The 19,101-nt window shown below is 41.9% G+C and overlaps 1 protein-coding gene across 2 annotated transcripts in view; it reads left to right on the top strand.

Moving 5' to 3' along the window:
- The first annotated feature begins 998 nt into the window (after positions 1–998).
- Positions 999–19,101, top strand: part of PARL (presenilin associated rhomboid like) — a 58,495-nt gene continuing 40,392 nt past the window's right edge. Inside the window, exons 1-4 of one of the 2 annotated variants that reach the window (XM_040337758.1) lie at positions 999–1,097; positions 4,578–4,705; positions 8,211–8,400; positions 12,925–13,065. In XM_040337758.1, the coding sequence (XP_040193692.1) occupies positions 4,644–4,705; positions 8,211–8,400; positions 12,925–13,065 (393 nt within the window). In that variant the 5' untranslated portion in view covers positions 999–1,097; positions 4,578–4,643. The remainder of the gene's footprint in view (positions 1,098–4,577; positions 4,706–8,210; positions 8,401–12,924; positions 13,066–19,101) is intronic. The other variant, XM_040337759.1, reaches the window with a different exon arrangement.

Below are 19,101 nucleotides of genomic sequence, written 5' to 3'. Positions count from 1 at the left end.
CAGAGAGGCAAAAGTTGTATTCACAAAGCACTTGCCTCCTAAGTTACGGCGGCGTATCGTAAATGGGGCCGGTGTAAGCGCGCCTAATTCAAATGAGGATGAGGGGGGCATGTTTTATGTAAATGGGTGGTGACCCGACATGCGCCGTCCGTGTACATATCCCAGTGTGCATTGCTCAAAAGTACGCCGCAAGGACGTATTGGTTTCGACGTGAACGTAAATTATGTCCAGCCCTATTCGCGAACGATTTACGCAAACGACGTAAAAAATTCAAAATTTGACGGGGGAACGACATCCATACTTAACATTGCGTACGCCTCATAGAAGCAGGAGCAACGTTACGCCGGATAAGCCTTACGCAAACGACGTAAAAAAAAATTCCGCCGGGCGCACATACGTTTGTGAATTGGCGTATCTAGGTCATTTGCATATTCTACGCCGAAAACTACGGAAGCGCCACCTAGCGGCCAGCGTAAATATGCACCCTAAGATACAACGGCGTAAGAGACTTACGTCAGTCGGGTCTTAGCCTAATCTTGGCGTATGTTGCTTTCTGAATACAGAAAGAAGATACGCCAGCGCAGCTTTGAATTTACGTGGCGTATCTATAGATACACCGGCGTAAATTCTTGCTGAATCCGGCCCACAGTTCTTTCAATTAAACAAGCAAATTTTATTCACAAAATTCTTCCAAACTGTAAAAAGATTTTCTTTTATTGAGTTAAATAGACAGCGATCTGATCCTGGTTGCTAGAGGCATTGTTATTGCAAGCGGAATCCAAAGACGTGTAGGAAGGTTTGCTAGTGGTTGCAAACCTTTTTCCTTGTTCGGAGACTTTACTCTGTTTGTTTCATCTGATGAAACACCTCCATGCCTGTACCTCACGGTGGCCATTTTGGAGAAGACCAAAAACAATGCTTGGCTATGGAGTGTCTTCAACTCTGGAGGCGGCCATTTTTGGTGTGTCGATATTTATGCCGGAGAGCTTGTGATTGGCAGAGAGAAGCGGAAAAGGGAAAGAGGAAGCTCACGTGAAAGAGAGGAGACTTGACTGCTGGAGCCAAGGTGGAAATTTGTATTCCCTTCTTGCAGAGAGGTAAAAGAGGGTCTGGCTGGAGTACTTCCAGTCCCGGGTGTGACTGTTGATTTCTAGGGGAGGAGAGGAACTACAAGCCCCCAGCCTGTCCCTAGTTGACTGCATTGCGTTTCCTAGAAGAGATACTCTGCAGGGTCCCTGGAGTGAGTGACTGTCTGTGAATAGTCTGCTGCTTCACCTTGAGGGGCTGAACCAGAGCAATGTACTGTGAGTGCTAATAGAAGGTGGAAATCCCTCCTAGCACAGAGATGAGGTGTCTATCATGACTGCCTGCCAGGTGTGTCCAAGGAGGGGCACATTTATTTTTGTTGGTTAAAATTCCACCCCAAAGGACAGGTTTTCTAGGCAGAAGTCATTTTTTTCAACTTTCCATCTATTAAATCTTCTACCCTTGTTGTTGTTTTTTAACTTTTGGGTAGTAAAACATTTTTTTTTTCTGCCAGTAAATGCCTTATACAGCCTACTTCCTGTTTTCTTGTCTGGTCATTAGCGAGCGAGAGAGTTTTCCAGGAAGGAAGAGGGGATGAGTCATAAGAGGGCCAATGAGAGCTGAAGGGTGTTTTTCTGTGTAAATGCAGGAAGTGAACAGGCAGCAGCTTTAGCTGCCCACAGTTAAAATGGAAGCAGCCAGACTCAGGGGAGGGAGGTTTCTGCAGCATATTTGGCAAGTACAAAATCACAGTGTGTGTATATATAAAATAATAGGCAACGTGGTTGGAGGGAAGCTTCAGAATGGCAGATATTTTTATTCCAAATTATGTGCAGTTCGTCTTTAAGGTGTGCTTTTTGGAAAGTGTCAACAGTCAAGGTGGGTGACCCTCTGGATGACAGCAGAAGTGTGTGTGTAGAACACCCCTATTTTTCTAGTTTTGATTGAAATTAACACTGCTTAACCCAGGGTTTGACAAATTTGCTTGGAATCTAGGAGCCAGCTAAAAAAGTTAGGAGCCAGAAAACGCACCCCGTCCCGACGAGCTTGCGCGCAGAAGCGAACACATACGTGAGCAGTGCCCGCATATGTAAACGGTGTTCAAACCACACATGTGAGGTATCGCCGCGATTGGTAGAGCGAGAACAATAATTCTAGCCCTAGACCTCCTCTGTAACTCAAAACATGCAACCTGTAGATTTTTTTTAAACGTCGCCTATGAAGATTTTAAAGGGTAAAAGTTTGTCGGTATTCCACAAGCGGACGTAATTTCGAAGCGTGACATGTTGGGTATGAATTTACTCGGCGTAACATTATCTTTCATAATATTAAAAAAAATGGGGATAACTTTACTGTTGTCTTATTTTTTTTAATTAAAAAAAGTGTGATTTTTTCCCAAAAAAGTGCGCTTGTAAGACCGCTGCGCAAATACGGCGTGACAAAGTATTGCAACGATCGCCATTTTATTCTCTAGGGTGTTAGGATAAAAAATATATATAATGTTTGGGGGTTCTAATTGGAGGGATGAAGATGGTAGTGAAAAATTACATTAGAATTTCTGTTTAACTTGTAATACCAACGGCCACCACCAGATGGCGCCAGCTCACACAAGGAAGAGCTGGGGACTTCACAAAAAAAATATATAATTTTTTTTTTTTTGCCCACCTTCCAAGCCAAGTCGCCAGGATGCTATTTCTAGTCGCCCTGGCGCCCGGGATTTGTCGAGCCCTGGTTTAACCAGTTCCAGTCCAAACCAATTCTAACATTTCTCTCCTACATGTAAAAAAAAAATGCATTTATTTGCTAGAAAACTACTTGGAACCCCCAGACATTTTATATATTTTTTTTAAGCAGTGGCCCTGATAAATAAATTGGTAGGTCTTTATTTTTTGTCACATATTTGCACAGAATTTTTCAAACGAAAAATACCCTTTTTAAAGTGGATGTTAATCCTCTCCTATACCCAGTGAAGTGAACAGCCTCCGCTGATACAGAGATGAAACAAATCTTCCTACATATGTTTTACTTGTATATCTGTTGTCGTCCCCTCTCTACGCCCTTTGAAAAGTGCAGATTGTTTCAAAAATCTGTCCATTATTCAGCAGTACTTCCAGATGGATGGAGAGACTGTATTTTCACTGTGTGAGAGCTGATTGGAGGAAAGGGACACGCCCCCCCCCTTCTCTACATAGGCAGAGGAATGAAGCAACATGTTGAGCTGTAGTCTAAATAGACAAGCTCTCTGCTTATCTCCTCTTAGCTCCCTCCTTCTACTGCTCCCTCCTTCTACTGTTCCCTCATGTGTCGGAGAACTTGTCAGAAGTGACTTTGCTGACCACAGGGGAACGAAGCATCAGAGAGAAACAGCACATAGAGCTTTGGAGGTAACACTACAATTTTATATATGCTTACTTCAATTTCAACCACTTTAATGTGCAAAAATGAAATATAATGCCCAATTGTTTGGTAAAAAACTAAATAAAAGATGTTCTGTTGAGTAAATAGATACAAGAACATGTCATGCTTAAAGGATCACTAAAGGAATTTTTTTTTTTTTTGCTGAAATTACTGTTTACAGGGTATAGAGACATAATAGTTAACTGATTCCTTTTAAAAACAATTACAAATAGATAAAAATCAATCATATAATGTGCCTCCTAGATGCAAAAACTAAACTGAAAGTAGTTTAGTCTTTGCAAGTTATTTCAAGCCTCTGTGCTGGACAGTGCCATAGAGAGTCATGGCTAGGAAAACGAAACTAAACGCTCCCATGACGTTTTTCATACGGAGCCAGACAACCAGGAAGTGTCCAGAACAGAGCAGTTTTACAGCAACATCAGAGCAAAAACGAGCAATGAGGACATGAAACCAGGACTGCAGTAAGGTAAAGGAAGCTATTTAGCTAAAAAAAAAATTCCTTTAGTGACCCTTTAACAATTCTGCACACCTACGTGTACCAAAAAAATATATAAAAAATCACGAAAGGTGACACTTTACAGAATTTACAGGTTTTCAGAGTTACTCAGGAGGTCTGGTGCTAGAATGATTGTTCTTGCTCTGATGTTTGCAACAATACCTCAGCATGTGTCCTGCGGTCGCCGTTTACATATGCATGCGGAACCTACATGCTCGTTCGCTCGTTCGCGCAGGGAGATTTTATTTTTAAAATTACATTTATTTCACTTTTTTTTTTTTTATATTAACTTTATTGCTAAACTCTAAAAACACATAGGTGTGAGCCTAGGGTAAAGGAGTAGTGTATGCACATATTGATTTCACTGTAATTTTAAAGGGACAGCACAACACATTTTCTGCATGCATGTCTCTAGGTATTTTGAATGCTAGTGAGTACTGCTGTCATTTTGAACTCTTCATTCGCTAATTATTTTAGGGGACACCAAGTGCAAATTTTTTTCACTGTTATATATATATATATATACATGCGTTTAATAGTTCATTATACTTAACATGGGTTGTTTTTGCTGCTTGTATAGTTTTGTTTATAGAAAACAATGTAATTGTCTGCTTTTTTATTTATTTTTTATATATAGGTACACAAGATGTTTACCATAAACGTTATCTGAATTTACTCTTCAGTTTTCAGACGGAGCACCACAATGACTTCAGCTTGTTGGATCCTGAAAGCCTGTACAAGGAGAAATTGGTGTAACGGACGAAGGTCTGCATTTATGTTTTATGTGCTTTTTGTAGGTCATCAATAATACATTGCTTGAAATTCATCTTTAACCCTAACCTTTTGGGTTAACTATGAGTTGGGCGACAAGGGTGTGTGTGTGGCAAGCAGAGTTTCATCCTCATCCGATGCCTGTCCCAAATGGCTAATGAAAATGAGAGCTTAGGACTTAGTACGGTGGGACACAACCTACTAGGGATCCATATTAGGGCAGCGATCGAGCATGCAGAGAATGAAAGTGCTTCCGTATCAACCCAGTGTGGAGGCAGACCTTCAACCATGGAAGTGCTAATTGAGCTATTTATGCTGCATAGTGGTAGGATGTAAAGTTGGGAATCCCTTGGCCTCAATAGTTTTTAGTAGGGTTGTCCCGATACCGGTATCGATACCGAGTATTTGCGGGAGTACTTGTACTCGCGCAAATACCCCCGATACCTAAATAGAATACTCCCCCATCCCCCCCCCCCGCCGCATCACGCCGCTGCATCGAAAGCCGCCGCATGGGTTAAACGGCGTGCGGGAACATCACAGCTTTCATTTGAATAGCTGTAGTGTTCCCGCGCGTATAGACACTCCCCCTTGCTCGGGATTGGATGGGTGATCGTGATCTGTCCAATCCCGAGCAAGGGGGAGTGTCTATACGTCTAAAACAGCTATTCAAATGAATGCTGTGATTTTCTCCATGCGGCTTTCGGCGGCAAAGGTATGGGGGAAATGGCTGGAGGGACATGGCTGCATATGTGGGGGACATGGCTGCATTTGGGGACACATTTAAAAAAAGTATCGGTATTCGGTATCGGCGACTACTTGAAAAAAAGTATCGGTACTTGTACTCGGTCCTAAAAAAGTGGTATCGGGACAATCCTAGTTTTTAGGGGTGTAAATCGTAAGCTTATTGCTTCTAGGACGTTTATTCCTAACCCCCCCCCCCATACAAAAACCAACAAAATATTTTTTTTGACATTCGGCCTGTGTACTGCTCAGACAAAAGCTGGCTTTTCGGCCAGCTTCTGTCCAAGGGGCACGACCAAAAAAGGGCCTGCTGATCATCTCTCAGCCAATGGCTAAGAGCGCTGACTAGAGTGTTCTGACAGGGGAAAATAAATTAAATCGGCGCAAAAATATATAAACAAACCCTTTTATAGCAGCTGAACACCAGGGTCAATAATCACAAACTCCCTATAGGTAAACAAATGCAGATGGTGCAGCGCTCAAATAAATGTAAAAGTCCATATAAAGTGCAGTACACCTCCAGTGAGTGGTCTAGTAGATGACGGACAAATACAGATATCAGTGACTCCACAGGTGCGTAACACAACTCTACCACCACATGAAATGGCCTCTCACCTAACCAAGTGCACCCTTTAGTTATGGAGGGTCACATGCGCTTCTAAGGTCCACTTGGTTAGGTGAGAGGCCATTTCATGTGGTGGAGTTGTGTTACGCACCTGTGGAGTCACTGATATCTGTATTTGTCCGTCATCTACTAGACCACTCACTGGAGGTGTACTGCACTTTATATGGACTTTTACATTTATTTTAGCGCTGCACCATCTGCATTTGTTCTAAAAGGGGGACTGCCCTTCCGCCAGAACAGGTCCCCCCCCCCCCCCCCCCATCAGATCTACAGTGACTGCACTTCCAAGTGTACTTGCAGTGCACAGTGGATTTGCCTTTAGTAAATAAACCCCAACGGCTTTTATGGAGTTGACTTTGGGAGCTTTTTGCCAAAGCTCCTAAACTCAACTTAAAGAGCGGCTAGTGTACATGAAGCGTAAAAGCGAAGGCGGAACTCCTGTGCTACCACTTAATAAGTAAATAAAGAAAATAAAAAATAAAAGTTCAATGAACAAAGGAATGGTTGCTGCAACACCTAAAGTGTTTCCACAGTGATCAGTGTATAATGCTCCTAATACTTTGTCATATTTTTTGCTCCAAGATGAACCAAATATTTTCAATTTATGAAAGAGGCTTTCTTGCATGGAGTATAACACTCTTAAATCGGAGGTTCACCCAAAAACACAACTTTGTACCATCCAAACTAGCATACTAGCATCAGCTACAGTATGCCTTTTTTTTTTTTTTTTTTTTTTTTGGCGCTGTACTTACTGTTTAATCCGTAACTTTCGTTTCAGACACCCGCGGGGAGTAGGCGTTCCTATGAAGAGTGGAACATGATTGACGGCCGGCTATAGCGCGTCACAAGTTCCGAAAATAGCCGGAGTAGGACTCTGCTCTTCACGGCGCCGTGAAGACTAGGAGCTGACTGCGCAGGCGCCGTATATGTTTGCGTCCTATTTCGGCTTTTTTCGGAAGGCATGACGCGCCATAGCTGGACGTCAATCATGTACCCCTCTTCATAGGAATGCCCATTTCCCGGCCGGAGTCTGAAACGAAAGTTACGGATTAAACCGTAAGTACAGGGAAAAAAAGCAAAAAAAAAAACATACTGTAGCTGATGCTAGTATGCTCGTTTGTATGGTGGATAAAGAAATTTTTTTTTTTTTTTTTTTTGGGTGAACCCCCGCTTTAACATTTGTTTTTTAACAATGTAATAAAACTGAACTTGCAGTATGTCTTTTATTGAACCCTTGCTGACAGGAAAGCTCTTATTGCAGGAGAGGCCATGGAATGTATTTGTAATAAAAGCTCTTGTATGTATTATAATGTTAACACTTTTTTTTGTTTTTTTTTGTTTAACCTTTTAACTTTATTGCTAACGAGCCTCCTAGGTCAGGGATATGCAATTAGTGGACCTCCAGCTGTTGCAAAGCTACAAGTCCCATCATGCCTCTGACTCTGGTGTCATGCTTGTGGCTGTCAGTCTTGCTATGCCTCATGGGAATTGTAGTTCTGCAACAGCTGGAGGTCCGCTAATTGCATATCCCCGTCCTAGGTGACAACATGAGTGGTTGACAGGTCTCCTGTTAAACCCTTATTGTTTCCCCTGCCTTCTACAACAGCTAATACCACACAGATAATGCTTGATTAGCTGCTTCCCTGGCTACAGGCCCTAGGTATGATGGCTCTGAATCTGGAAGTGACATAATACACGTCACTTCTGGGTTCATTAGTCACAGAATGTATGTTCCCCAATCTTCTGCTGTCAACGTTGCAGCACTTTAACATGGCTTAATGCTTCCCAGAGGGGTAGGAGAGCCTGGAAACCACTAGGTGTCGCTATTGGGGACGTGGGTCACCTTCAGCCTCTTAAAACTGATTGGTCAGCTGTAGTGCTGCCTAGCTCACTTTTTTACCTTTTTTAAGCCCGTAATCAAAAATGTTAAATAGATTAAAATTCATTACCAAGCTTTCTTTACTCTTTGAATATTAGGACCGTTTTTTGAACGTACTTTGGTAGGTAAGGGGTGAATGAAAGCGGCTGCGTTGCTGTATGTGTTTTTCATATTTACTGGGGTTCAGCTTTAAAAAGTTATTCCTTAAGAATAGTTGAGTGCAGTGTCGTCTAACTGTTAATTCCTTCCTATAGTTTTCTTATTGAACAAAGAAATGGATTCAGACGTGCACCAAAGAAACCAGAGGGAACGGAAACTGAGTTAAAGAATAGCCATGGTACCCCAAGTCGAAGTAGTTTTACTCCTCCGATCGCAGAACCAGTTCACCCTGCTCGTATACATATAGCGAAGCAACTTTACAAGCCGTTTCTATTTACTGTTGGGGTATGTTTTTTAATTGATGTTTTACTTTATATTGCTATAGAACTAGATATGCCATTAAAAGCAGTATTTTGTTGGGGAATTTGGTCACAGTTGTCCCCTTTTTGTGAAGGTTTTAGTGTGTTATGGAAGAGAGTGGTTTTAAAGTAGAATTCTGGTAAATACCCAGCTAATCTTCAAAATGCTCCCTACCCCCTCTTAAGACCTATGCTGACTAACCATGTTGGAAAGATTGGTTTACTTACCTATTTTCAGGCCACTCCAGTCCAGTGATCCAGTTTCCCTGTGGCAGCTGCAGGAGAAAGAGGGTGCTGACAACAGGTAGTAAGTCTATGGCAGCCGTTGTCAAGTGCACTCTCCTCTCCTCCTCTGTAAACATTGCTGGCTGACGCGGGAGATCGTCTGACCGTATCGCCCTGAAATAGATAAATCTACAGATCTTTTCCAGAGGTTGGGGTACTTTCACGCTGTGGCGTCACGGGCGTTGGCTGTAATGTGCCTGCTATTTTTAGCGGTGCTTTACAGTTTTTGGCGCAATTTTCACTCCCTAGCCAATGATGGCAATGGTCTGCGCTGTACAGAGACCCATCAGAGCTATGTGGAATGTCAGAGGCATGAGCCAGGCTACCTGAAGAACTGTTGCAGGAAATTCATTTAACCTTCATTCAAATAGCACTCGCACACATACCATACAAAAAGCAAAGTGGCTGTCAGATGACATCGGAATAGCCAAGCAAAAAAGCATCAAAAGCGGCAGGATGCAACAAGCTTGAATGAGGATTTCCAAGTGCACTACCTCTAGAAATGCAGAGAGCTGGAGGAGGACAAAGGCATCATCAAACACAAGCAAGGGAAAGAACTGTCTAGCGGCTCTAGCCAACAAATGTGATAATATGCAGGAGAGCTATATGCCATTCTTGGACAAGAAGTCGCATGGGTGATGAGGCAACTGCCAAACAAGGCAGTCCTAGGGATGGACACAACGCCTATGGATTTGCTGGGGCCTGTCCCTCCCAAAACCTTCACAGCCTTTTATCGGTAAGACCCCTTTCACACTGAGGAGTTTTTCAGGCGGTACAGCACTAAAAATAGCGCTGCTATACTGCCTGAAAAACGCCTGCACTGCATACTCAATGTGAAAGCCGGAGGGCTTTCCCACTGAGGCGATGCGCTGGCGTGAGACAAAAAAAATCTCCTGTCAGCAGCATCTTTGGAGTGGTGAGAGGAGCGGCGTGTATACCGCTCCTCCCCATTTAAAATGGGAACCGCGGCAATGCGCCTTTGCAGAGGCGCATTGCGGGCGGTATTAACCCTTTATCGGCCACTAGGGGGGGTTAATACTGCACCGCTAGCGGCCGAATCCCGCAGAAATGCCGACGGTATAGCGCCGCTATACCGCCACAGCGGCTCCCGCCCCAGTGTGAAAGGGGCCTTAATCCAGGAAACCAGCACGTGACCATGGGATTGGAGTTTTATCTGTGCAAATGTTGTCTCCCAGCACTGGGAGGAATGTGATTTTTCAGGGTGACAGTTAAATGCATACATGAAAGCTAACCACGACACAGGTAGACAACCAGTCACAGCTAGCTATAACAGTTACTAAACTGTACCAATGACATACTGAGGGGGACCGGTCAGGTAACACAGCTGAACATTTAGAATACCTGCAGAGTTAAAGCCATCTTGTTTGCAATTGTGCATGAACCTTTACTAATAAATGATCACTGCTTATATTGCTGTTTTTGAAGGATTCCACCAGAATCTCACATTTCTGTATACCTGTGCACTATTCAATTATAGATCCACACTGTTTAATTGCATTTAAGTTTGGTTGTTTTGAATACTCTTCAAATATAAACACTTTCATGGTTTAAAAAAACAAAAACCTTAACTTCTTCCCAGCATTAATGTACGTTGTATAAATGGTATGCTGTAAGAAGCCTGAGCAAAGACTGAAGTATAGCTCATTTCTGTAAAAATAAATTAAAATTTACTAGGGGGGGAAGCATTTATTACATACAGTGGATATACAAAGTCTACACACCCCTGTTAAAATGTCAGGTTTCTGTGATGTAAAAAAAATGAGACCAAGATAAATTATTTCAGAACTTTCTCCCCCCCCCCCCCCCCCCCCTTCTTCTTTTTATTTTTTTATGTGACCTATAAACTGTACTTGAACAACAAACTGAAATCTTTTTTAGGTGGAGGGAAGTAAACATTTAAAACTAAAATAATATGTTTGTTGATCTTTGAAGCACCTTTTTGATTTTATTACAAGTCTTTTTGGGTATGAGGCTGAGGCTATCAGCACGGCACATCTTGACTTGGCAATATTTGCCCACTCTTTGCAAAAACACTCAAAATCTGTCAGATTGTGCGGGCATCTCCTGTGCACAGCCCTTTTTAGATCACCCCAGATGTTTTCAATGGGATTCAGGTCTGGGCTTTGACTGGGCTATTCCAAAACTTTAATCATCTTCTGTTGAAGCCATTCCTTTGTTGATTTGGATGTATGCTTTGTTTTTTGTTTTTTTTAAACAATAGATTTTTATTGAAAGTATTTACTTAACAGTACAGATTAAAATTGTCACATTAATCCTAAGTAACCAACCGAGTTACCTTGGTTCATAAGATTGTTCTTATTGGATGTATGCTTTGAGTCGTCATGCTGAAAGATGAAGTTGCTCTTCATGTTCAGCTTTCTGACGGAAGCCTGAAGGTTTTGTGCTAATATTGACTGGTAATTGGAACTGTTCATAAATTCCCTCTACCTTGACGAAGGCCCCTGTTCCTGCTGAAGAAAAACTGCCCAAAGCATGATCCTGCCACCACTACGCTTCACGGTTTGTATGGTGTTCTGCGTGGTTATGTGCAGTGTTTTTGCTCCAATCATTTTTTGGAATTTTATGGCCAAAAAGTTCAACCTTGATTTCATCTGACCAAAACACCTTTTTCTACATGCTTTTGGGAGTCTTCAGATGTGTTTTTCCAAAATTGAGCCGGGCTTGGATGTTTTCTTAAAAAAAAAAAAGGCTTTCATCTTGCCACTCTACCCCATAGCCCAGACATATGAACAATACGGGAGATTGTTGTCGCATGTACCACACAGCCAGTACTTGCCAGATATTCCTGCAGCTCCTTTAAAGGAGTTGTAAAGGAAAATGTTTTTTCACCTGAATGCAATCTATGCATTAAGGTGAAAAAACATCTGCTACTATCCGAGCCCCCCTTATACTTATCTGACCCCTCGAAAGTCCCGCGATCCTCTTCGCCGCTCAGCCTGGTCGCTGATTGGCTAGAGCGGATGGATTGAGAGCAGCGCAGCCATTGGCTGGCGCTGCTGCCAACCACATCCAGTGACGCGGCGCGCCGAGGGGCGGGGCCGAGTGATACAGTGAGCGGCTATGGCCGCTCGCTGCATCACGGGAGCGCGCCTGCAATTGGTGACCATGCGAGCTCTCGCATGACTGTGGTGACTAATTGCGGGGAGGACCAGAGACAGCCGCAGAGACATGGATCGGGACCACTCTGTGCAAAATTAACTGCACAGTGTTGGAAAGTTTGAAAAAATGTCCTTTTAGTAACGCTTTAATGTTGCTGTGGGCCTCTTGGCAGTTGTGTGGTGTGTGTTTTTTTTTTTTTTTTTTTTTCAGTTGTGCCATATTTTCTCCCACTTAACTGTTGTCACTGTGTTCCATGGTACATCTAATGCCTTGGATATTTATTTTGTAACCTTCCCCTGACTGATACTTTTTTAACAATAAGATCCCTCTGATGCTTTGGAAGCTTTCTGTGGACCATGACTTTTTTTTCCTGTAGGATGCGACTAAGAAAATGTTAGGCAAGACCTACTAGAACAGCTGAACTTTTTAATTGGGGTTAATCTGAGCCACGTTAAATGATGGCAGGTGTGTACTGATTTAACACAAGTTTGAAAGTAATTGCTTAATTCTGAACTCTACTACATCCCCAGTTTTATAAGGTTGTGCACACTTGGAGCCGGTTCACACTGGGGCGACTCGTCAGGTGACTCAGCCGCCTGACAAGTCGCGTTCCATTCAATAGAACCGTTCTAATAGGAGCGACGCAAGTCGCTCCGACTTAGAAAAAGGTTCTTGTACGACTTTGGGGGTGACTTGCATTGACTGACTTCTTTACAGAAGTCATTTTGTAAGTTGCCTCTGAAGTCGTCTTCGGGACGCCTTGCCGAGTCACCCCCGAAGTCGTGCCGCCCCAGTGTGAACCGGCTCTTGTGCAGCCAAAAGATTTTAGTTTGTTTTTCAATTGAGTTGTACAGTTTTATAGGTCACATTAAAGGTGGAAAATTCTGAAATGATTTATCTTATTATATATTTTTTTTACATCACAGAAACCTGACATTAATGGGGTTTTTTTTTTTTTTTTTTTTTTTTTATATCCACTGTACAAGGAGAGGACCGCAAGAGTGTTTGTGTTAGGCTGTTTGATTTAAGTTTCTGTTGTAATTATGTATATAAGTTTTTACATATGTTGAATATGACTGATCAGTTTTCAGGATGCTCTTTTGGAATTGCGGCCATTTGGCAGTACGAATCCTTGAAAAGCCGTATGAACCATTACCTTGAAGATATCCGAGCAGATTGGCTAGAAAAGATAAGGCCTCCAAAACATGGGAACTTTAGGAAACAGGTAAAGTGGATCCCTCTCTAAATAGTGTTATGCCCCATGAGTCCAAGACTAGGAGTTTTATGTCTTTCAAATGTCAGGTGGTGTGTTTGGGTTGTGTTTGTTTTTTTGTTTTTTTTTTCTTCTTTGAACTGTGGTCAGAGTGAAGTCAATATTTTATTGGTTGACTAGACAGGAGAGAGATGGTTATTTTAAGACAAGGGTGAATAATCCAGGTTTGGTGGAGAGTTTCAAAGGTGATCATGTTTAAGTCCTAACATGCGGAGAGGAATCGGTCCGTAAGACATTCAGGTAATTTTTAGATTATATTTGTAGCAGAAGGTTATTGGTGTAGAAATGTTTACTAATAGTTTCTAGATTGAGAAGTTATTTTAGGAAGCAATGGCCCATTACTAAAATGTATGAGAGGTGATGGGGTGCATCCCTGCCTGGTCTCATAATTAAGTGGTCTTGCATAGCAAGAGCACTTATTGTTATCTCACATATATATTATTAACCACTTTCCCACCGGAACATTTGTCAGCCTTAAGACCAGAGGTGTTTTTACAATTTTCCACTGCGCTGCTTTAACTGGTAATTGCGCGGCCATACAATGTTGTACCCAAACAAAATTTGCGTCCTTTTTTTCCCACAAATAGAGCTTTCTTTTGATGGTATTTGATTGCCTCTGCGATTTTTAATGTTTGCGATATAAACGGAAAAAGAGCGAAAATTTTGAGAAAAAATGATATTTTCTACTTTTTGTTATAAGAAAAATCGAACAAACTCAATTTTAGTCATACATTTTGGCCAAAATGTATTCAGCCACATGTCTTTAGTAAAAAAAATGCCAATAAGCGTATATTTATTGGTTTGCGCAAAAGTTATAGCATCTACAAACTAGGGTACATTTTCTGGAATTTACACAGCTTTTATTTTATGACTGCCTATCTCAATTCTTGAGGTGCTAAAATAGCAGGGAAGTACAAAACCCCCCCAAATGACCCCATTTTGGAAAGTAGACACCCCAAGGAACCTGCTGAAAGGCATGTTGAGTCCATTGAATATTTTTTTTTTTTGTAACAAGTGATTGAATAATGACAAAAAAAAAAAAAAAAAAAGAAATTACAAAAAGTTGTCACTAAATGATATATTGCTCACACATGCCATAGTTATATGTGGAATTGCACCCCAAAATACATTCTCCTGCTTCTCCTGAGTACGGGGATACCACATGTGTGAGACTTTTTGGGAGCCCAACCACGTACGGGGCCCCGAAAATCAAGCACCGCCTTCAGGATTTCTAAGGGCGCAAATTTTTGATTTCACTTCTCACTACCTAAGACAGTTTTGAAGGCCATAAAATGCCCAAATAGCACAAAATCCCCCCAAATGACCCCATTTTGGAAAGTAGACACCCCAAGGAATCTGCTGAGGGGCATATTGAGCCCACTGAATATTTTTTTTTTTTGTACCAAGTGATTGAATAATGACAAAAAAAAAAAAAGAAATTACAAAAAGTTGTAACTAAATGATATATTGCTCATACATGCCATGGTTATGTGGAATTGCACCCCAAAATACATTTTGCTGCTTCTCCTGAGTACGGGGATACCACATGTGTGGGACTTTTTGCGAGTCTAGCCGCATACGGGACCCCGAAAACCAAGCATCGCCTTCAGGATTTCTAATGGCGCAATTTTTTTATTTCACTCCTCACTACCTATCACAGTTTTGAAGGCCATAAAATGCCCAAATAGCACAACCCCCCCCCCCAAATGACCCCATTTTGGAAAGTAGACACCCCAGGCTATTTGCTGAGAGGCATGTTGAGTCCATGGAATATTTAATATTTTGCCACAAGTTGCGGGAATATGACAATTTTTTTTTTTTTTTGCACAAAGTTGTCACTAAATGATATATTGCTCACACATGCCATGGGCATATGTGGAATTACACCCCAAAATACATTCTGCAGCTTCTCCTGAGTACGGGGATACCACATGTGTGGGACTTTTTGGGAGCCTAGCCGCGTACGGGACCCCGAAAACCAAGCACGGCCTTCAGGATTTCTAAGGGCATACATTTTTGATTTCACTCCTCACTACCGATCACTACCTATCACAGTATTGAAGGCCATAAAAGGCCAAGATGGCACACAACCCCCCCAAATGACCCCATTTTGGAAAGTAGACACCCCAAGCTATTTTCTGAGAGGCATTTTGAGTTCATGGAATATTTTATATCTTGCCACCAGTTGCTGGAATATGACAAACTTTTTTTTTTTTTTTTTTTTTTTTTTTCTTTTTTGCACAAAGTTGTCACTAAATGATATATTGCTCACACATGCCATGGTTATATGTGGAATTGCACCCCAAAATACATTCTGCTGCTTCTCCTGAGTACGGGGATACCACATGTGTGGGACTTTTCGGGAGCCTAGCCGCGTACGGGGCCCCGAAAACCAAGCACCGCCTTCAGGATTTCTAAGGGCGCAAATTTTTGATTTCACTCCTCGCTGCCTATCACAGTTTCGGAGGCCATGGAATTCCCAGATGGCACACAACCCCCCCAAATGACCCCATTTTGGAAAGTAGACACCCCAAGCTATTTGCTGAGAGGCATGGTGAGTATTTTACAGCGCTCATTTATTTTTGAAAATGAAGAAAGGTATATATATATATTTTTTTTTTTTTTTTTCTTTTTTCAATTTTCAAATCTTTGTGACAAAAAGCAAGATCTGCAAAATACTCAACATACCTCTCAGCAAATAGCTTGGGGTGTCTACTTTCCAAAATGGGGTCATTTGGGGGGGTTTTGTGCCATCTGGGCATTCCATGGCCTCCGAAACTGTGATAGGTAGTGAGGAGTGAAATCAAAAATTTACACCCTTAGAAAGCCTGAAGGTGGTGATTGGTTTTTGGGGTCCCGTACGCGGCTAGGCTCCCAAAAAGTCTCACACATGTGGTATCCCCGTACTCAGGAGAAGCAGCAGAATGTATTTTGGGGTGTAATTCCACATATGCCCATGGCATGTTTGAGCAATATATCATTTAGTGACAACTTTGTGCAAAAAAAATAAAATAAAATAATAATAATTCTCTTTCCTACAACTTGTGTCAAAATATAAAATATTCCATGGACTCGAGATGCCTCTCAGCAAATAGCTTGGGGTGTCTACTTTCCAAAATGGGGTCATTTGGGGGGGTTTTGAACTGTCCTGGCATTTTATGAACAACATTTAGAAGCTTATGTCACACATTACCCACTCTTCTAACCACTTGAAGAAAAAGCCCTTTCTGACACTGTTTGTTTACATAAAAACATATTATTTTTTTGCAAGAAAGTTAAGTTGAACCCCCAAACATTATATATTATTTTAAAGCAAAGGCCCTACAGATTAAAATGGTGGGTGTTGCATTTTTTTTTACCACGCAGTATTTGCGCAGCGATTTTTCAAATGCATTTTTTTGGGCAAAAATACATATTTTTTTATTTTAATGCACTAAAACACACTATATTGCCCAAATGTTTGATGAAATAAAAAAGATGATCTTAGGCCGAGTACATAGATACCAAACACGACATGCTTTAAAATTGCGCACAAATGCGCAGTGGCGACAGACTACATACATTTTTAAAAGCCTTTAAAAGCCTCTACGGGTTACCACATTAGATTTACAGAGGAGGTCTACTGCTAAAATTACTGCCCTCGATCTGACCTTCGCGGTGATACCTCACATGCATGGTACAATTGCTGTTTACATATGACGCCAAACCGACGCTTGCGTTCGCCTTTGCGCAAGAGCAGGGGGGGACAGGGGTGCTTTTTTTTTTTATTTATTTTTTTTTATTATTATTTAATTTGCTTTTTTAATTTTATTTTAAACTGTTCCTTACTTTTTTTTATTATTTTTATAATTTTTATTGCCATCTTAGGGCATGTAAATATCCCCTATGATAGCAATAGTTAGTGACAGGTACTCTTTTTTGAAAAAATTGGGGTCTATTAGACCCTAGATCTCTCCTCTGCCCTTAAAGCATCTGACCACACCAAGATCGGTGTGATAAAATGTTTTCCCACTTTCCCAATGGCGCAGTTTATATCCGGGGAGGGGACATACCCTCCCACTGCTTGTAAAAGCAGTTTAGAGGCTAATTAGCCGCTAGGACTGCTTTTACATGAAAGCCGACCGCTGGCTGAAAAGAATGATACCAAGATGATGCCTAAACCCGCAGGCATCATTCTGGTATAACCATTCAAAGTCCAGCAACATACCAGTACGTTGATGGTTCTTGTTGGACATGTATTGTAATCTTTTTTTTTTTTTTTTTCATGCAGCCTGTTGGCTGAACGAAAAAAAGATTGATCGGTGGGTATGCCCACCATTAGAATACCTCCCTTCATCCACCCACTTCTAATGATGGGCATACATGCACCATTTATATATGCCAAAGCATGGGGGCATCCTCCCGCAAAAAAGTTATGCCGCTCACACACGTATGTACGCCGCATAAAAAGTTATGGCGCATACACACGGTCGGACTTTTCCACGGGCAAGCTTCCGACGGAATTTCGACCGTATGTACGCGGCATTAGGAGCAAAATCGCTCCTCCGCCCCTAATGCCCCCATGCTTCGGCATATATGCTCTTTTTTTAACTGTGGTGGTGAAATCACCTCCCACAGTGTTGGAGTCGCGGCTTTATGTATCGTGGGAGCAAACGCTGTTGCTGTCACGCTAAATAAATCCGCGCTGCAACTGAATGGCGTACCTGCTAAGCAAATGATGGTTAACATTATAACAAAGTAACATTACATTTTAACAGTAAGATCTTACCATACCATACCTGCAAAGCAAATATCAAAAACAAAACAAAACATTTTTTAACGCAACCTGTGCCTAAAAAATATATATGCCGAAGCATGGGGGCATCCTCCCGCAAAAAAAGTTATGCCGCGTACACACGGTCGAACTTTTCCACGGGCAAGCCTCCGTCGGAATTTCGACCGTATGTACGCGGCATTAGGAGCAAAATCGCTCCTCCGCCCCTAATGCCCCCATGCTTCGGCATATATGCTCTTTTTTTAACTGTGGTGGTGAAATCACCTCCTACAGCGTTGGAGTCGCGGCTTTATATATCGTGGGAGCAAACGCTGTTGCTGTCACGCTAAATAAATCCGCGATGCAACTGAATAGCGTACCTGCTAAGCAAATGATGGTTAACAATAAAACAAACATTACAGTATAACATACCATACCTGCAAAGCAAATACAATAAAACATTGTAAAAATAGAGAGAATAGATATAGAACAATAGTGAGTGGACAGTAGAGAGTGAACATAAGAGAACAATAAAGAGAGGAGAAAAATACAACCACAACTATTTTTGGATTTTTTATTTTATATTTTTTTTGTGTTTTTGTGTTTTTTTATTTTTTTTCTACTTTTTTTTCACTTTTATGAAAACTATAAACTGAACGTTGCAGATTATGGTCTCTCAAAATGTGATGGCCATCACATATTCCGAGACCCTGTGTTGGTGTGCCTAGGACTGTGTGGTGCTGTACCCTACGCTAAAACTCAATTAGTGTGTGGTAGCGTTTGAAACATACACCAATGCAGAGACCAGGTTGGTCAGGACAGTCGGGACAATAAAAGCGGGTGTCACGCCTAAATCCGAGTTTGCTGCAGACACGACATCTTTTTTGGCGGGTTCTTTGGGTAGGGGTACCAGCGAGGACAAAAGGAAAATGCCTCTCATACAGCCGGCTCACTGCATTTGCGTTGGGAAGGTGGGGCACAGCACCATCTGGAAACAGAAGGGCTTCGACGATCTCTTCCTGGAATTTTAGGAAGGATCCAGTCCGTCCTGAAGCTCTGTATAGCACATGAGCGTTCAGCAAAGCCAATTGAAACAAATACACTGATACTTTTTTGTACCAGCGTTTGGACCTCCGGGCAATTAGGTACGGCGCCAACAACTGGTCATTGAGGTCCACCCCTCCCATGTTAAGGTTGTACTCGTGGATACAGAGGGGTTTCTCCACAACACCAGT

The sequence above is a fragment of the Rana temporaria genome, chromosome 2 (genome assembly GCF_905171775.1).
Source record: "Rana temporaria chromosome 2, aRanTem1.1, whole genome shotgun sequence".
NCBI lineage: Eukaryota > Metazoa > Chordata > Amphibia > Anura > Ranidae > Rana > Rana temporaria.
Note: the sequence above shows the minus strand (reverse complement) of the source record. Positions and strands in the feature narration are given on the sequence as shown.